Raw genomic sequence first — 4,074 nt, forward strand, 5'->3', positions numbered from 1 at the left:
GCGTATATATATATATGTGTGTGTGTGTGTGTGTGTGTGTGTGTGTGTGTAAATAAATAAATTATTTTTTATTTTATTTTTTATTTTTTTCTGTTGGACAGATTTTTCTGGCTCACCACTCCATCGCTTTAAGAAGCCGGGATCCAAAAACTTCCAGAACATCTTTCCTCCCTCTGCAACTCTTCACCTCTCCAACGTCCGGTAGTACATCCACTACACACGTTCATCAAATCAGTGAGATCACTTTGGCTTCATGCTACTCTGCTTCAAGACCTTTAACAGCTTGTCTTTGGATGTCCAGGGATGCAGTCGGAGAGGATGACCTACGTCTTCTGTTCTCCAACAGTGGAGGAACCGTCAAGGCCTTCAAGTTCTTCCAGTAAGAAGCACTTCACTGTGACGTTCTTTCGGACACACCAGGCAGTGCACTCTTCTTGAACTGTTTGTCTCTTTCCTCACCAGGGATCGTAAGATGGCCCTGATCCAGATGACGTCAGCAGAGGAGGCGATCCAGACTCTGATGGAACTCCACAACTACGACATGGGAGGGAATCACCACCTGAAAGTTTCCTTTTCAAAGTCTACCATCTGAGCCCCACAGCTGACTCCTAAACCTTAAGATCTATGACGAGCGAGGAAGTCACTACCATTTGTCGTCTCTTCTACGTTTTCCGTTAAACCTCCTCTGCGTTTTCCCCGACCCTTTAATTTGACAGTACGATATTGTGTGTCAGTGAAATGTGCTTCGATGTCCAAAATCTTCAAACGCAACGTAACACATTAGAAATGTTCAAGTATTTCGGGTAAAATATTGAGAGAAATCCAAAATCCACAGAGCAAATATTCTTGCCCAGTAGAAGCAGCACATACATCGGACTGTGAGCATCTTAAAGAGCAACTACAGTGTTGTGTTTATCTCCCGTGGCTCAGCTCGTCACCTGGCTGCAGTGATGTAAAAGTACAGCGTGACATCACTGCTGGGTGGGTGTGGCTACAGAGCACACTAGCACACTGTTGACCAAAGCCTGCTGTCACTCTTTAGAGCAGCGGAGAGTTTTGAATTGAATCTTTTATCATTTGAAATACCTGTTGTTTTTTTTTTGTTGTTTTTTTGTTGCATTGCCCTATCCACCTATCAATCTAGTCGGAGTCACTTTTTCCTTGAATTTCCAGTTGAGGCTTTGCTTCCTGTGATCTGTTTTTTCTCTGTACATTGTGTCGCTACTTGAGCCACCTACCAATTCTTTAGTGTTCCCAATCAAACACCGTTTTGATCCCCAAACTCCCATCCGATGTCCGTGCTGACCGTTCTTTGTGGTAGTAACGCCAACACATCTCCATCATGACAGACTCATCAACTCCACGTCGTCTACCGCGTGCCGACTCGCTCCTTTTCTGGTAGGCGGCCATCGTCGGCGTGCAGTTTCTGACACATTCTCAGTGTGCTGGTTCACGTCTCCAAATGTTTGTGGACTTTGGTTTTTTTTTTTGGTTTTTTTTACAGCATTTTTCCAAGCGACAAGCATGAGGGAGTAGATGGGGTTGTTACTAAAGGTTCAAGTTAAATGTAAATATGACCAGTTTTACATTACCAGCACCAACTTTTATACTTTGTAGGCATGTTGGCGCCCCTTCACTAGAACAGCTTGCAGATTTGACCATTTTGCTGCACTCTAAAATGTAGTTTAAATACCAGATGGAACTACGTTTTGAGGACTTCAGTACCCAGAAATCCTTTAAAGGGAACTACTTGTCGTGCAGTTTCTAAATTTCAGAGGCAGTTTTTTCTTAACTGGCACACTTTCAGTTGTTTGTACACGATCGGGTTCAAAGCGGCATCGTACCACTTCTGTGAGGACGTTTCCTTTCTACTAGTAGTGACATCAACACATTGCTGACATGCACTAATAGTGAGGATCCAAAGCTTTCATCAAAGAATAGAGGTTCCTGCAAAGTTTAAATCCCAGTCTTTTACAGACCATGATGTTAGTGGGTGCACACACACAGACACACACATAAAACATACACAGGATGCATGCTGATGCTGTCTGTTTGGACACGGTTTCATGTGATTCTGGTTTTGGGAGGAGGAGGCCTGTTGGGACCAAAGTACATGTGCCTTTAGTCTGTGGTCTGATTTGATCTGTTGTGTCTTAAAACGTATTATTTTACCGGTGAAGTCTGTTGATCTTGTGTTGTAGACCAGTAGAAAGTGATTCTTTAGTTCTTCTTAGATAGAAGTGGACCTCCGTTTGTCTAACATGAAGCAGAGATGCTCAGAAAGCAACTGAGGTCTTCTTCAAAGTAGCTTTTTATTTAATCGTCTCTGGTTCTTTACTTACAGTTTTTCTTTTTAGCAGATTGTTGTACATTTTCTGCTTAAAATAATTTTTTTGTTGTAGCAAAATTTCCAACCAGCCCAAATTAAACACGTCTTTTCTGCCAATGAGCCCAGGTGTGTGTGTGTGTGTGTGTGTGTGTGTGTGTGTGTGTGTGTGTGTGGGGGTGGGGGTGGGTGTCGGTTCAGGCCTCTGCTCTCATCTGTATCTTATCCGTCAATAAAACTTCTCTCACTCTGTTCAATTCTGTCTCTCTGCTCTCACTTCTTCTTCTCAACTTCTTCCTCTTGCAGCTACGTTTGTGTACGTTTCTGCTGAGACACCAAAGCAGGCCGCTGGTTCCCACCACGAGAGCACGGTCACACATTAGTTTCTCCACTGATGCTCTGGTCCCGTCTGTGCAGTCGGGTTTCTCCTGTTTCAAATCTCTGCCATGATTTTTGAACCTTCAGCAGCACAACACAGTTGTTGGTTCAGTCTTTGTGGTCCGGTTGGAACAGATGAGAAGAATCTGTGCTCAATAAAAATGCAACTTAATTGTGTATGAAACCTTAAAGATAGTCAGACTTTCTGAAGGGATTTTCTTTACACTGAGCATTATTTATTTATAGTAAATTAATTTTTATATCACGTAGAGACAAGCTGAGAGGGCTCATTGATTTTTTTACACTTCAGTATCTCCTTTGCTGAACATCTTAAAAGCGCACTCATTTGTTATTTAAAAGAAAAGCTTTGTCTCGTTCAGTTAAACTTTGTGAATATTCATAGGTGCCTGTGTTTTTATGTGTTTTAGGTCCGACCTCGGCACATATGGACCATAAAACCAAAACACTTTAAAACGACAGCGTAACCTGCAGTGAGACATCATGTGTTCTCTCTGCTGTGTCACTGGTACCAAAGGAACCGGCCTGTGATCTAAGAGAGTCGGCTCAATGCCGGATCAATCTGGACGGGGACGTGAAACATGGACATGGTGATAATGGAGCAGTGCACGAGTAATAAGAAAACCTAAACGTTTGAATGTACAGACTAATAACCTGCTAATACCTGCCTTATTCTTCCTCTGATTGGCTCGTGCTCGCTGCACATTTAGGAGAATTTATGAAGGTTATTGCTGGTGAATAAGATTGGTGGAAGGTTGGCAGAGACTAATGTTTAAGTATGGCAGCCTTCCTGTATAGTGTTCTCATATATAACTATGATAACCTGATTATGGGAGATCAATGCCTTTTTGTTTTTCAAATGTTGCAATATGGAATAAAATTACAGATCCGTTTAATTTTTGTCGTGTCATAATTAAACTTAATATTAACCATAATGTTGCTGTGGCACACACATTAACAAGAGAAGTCAAAGGGTAACTTTATATCAGAGAGTCTAACATCTGCATATTCTGTCTGATGGGCCCAAATGTCACGTTTGAAAATTAATCACCTGCCAGTATCATGTACTGATAGAGTTCCTTTGAAGCAGGTCTCTTGTAAATATCCGGGATGATTCCGTCTCCAGTATGCTGGTTTAAATCAGAAGTCATGCTGCTGACACGCTGGACTCTGGCTCCATCACATCCCAAGGTTACCTCATCAACCAGAGCTGTGTAGTGCTGCTTTATTCTAAAGGAGAAATAGTGGGAGCCTTAAGGGAAACCTTTACTCTCATCTGTCTGTTCTTCTCCTTTGATTTCTTCATCAAACAGTCACTAATGAAGGTCTTATTGTGGCACAGCGAGTTCCTG

General features: G+C 42.2%; 1 protein-coding gene across 1 annotated transcript; it reads left to right on the plus strand.

Annotated features, from left to right (window-relative positions):
- Nucleotides 1-72: 72 nt before the first annotated feature.
- LOC116377000 (polypyrimidine tract-binding protein 2-like) lies at nucleotides 73-3,618 on the plus strand (the record flags this gene model as incomplete). The annotated part of the gene is made up of 3 exons (XM_031838518.1): nucleotides 73-201; nucleotides 302-379; nucleotides 463-3,618. Coding segments are annotated over 3 exons (337 nt in total), but the record flags the coding sequence as incomplete, so codon positions are not given.
- Between the last annotated feature and the right edge of the window lie 456 nt (nucleotides 3,619-4,074).

The sequence above is a fragment of the Anarrhichthys ocellatus genome, unplaced genomic scaffold (genome assembly GCF_004355925.1).
Source record: "Anarrhichthys ocellatus isolate YVR2014 unplaced genomic scaffold, GSC_Weel_1.0 scaffold785, whole genome shotgun sequence".
NCBI lineage: Eukaryota > Metazoa > Chordata > Actinopteri > Perciformes > Anarhichadidae > Anarrhichthys > Anarrhichthys ocellatus.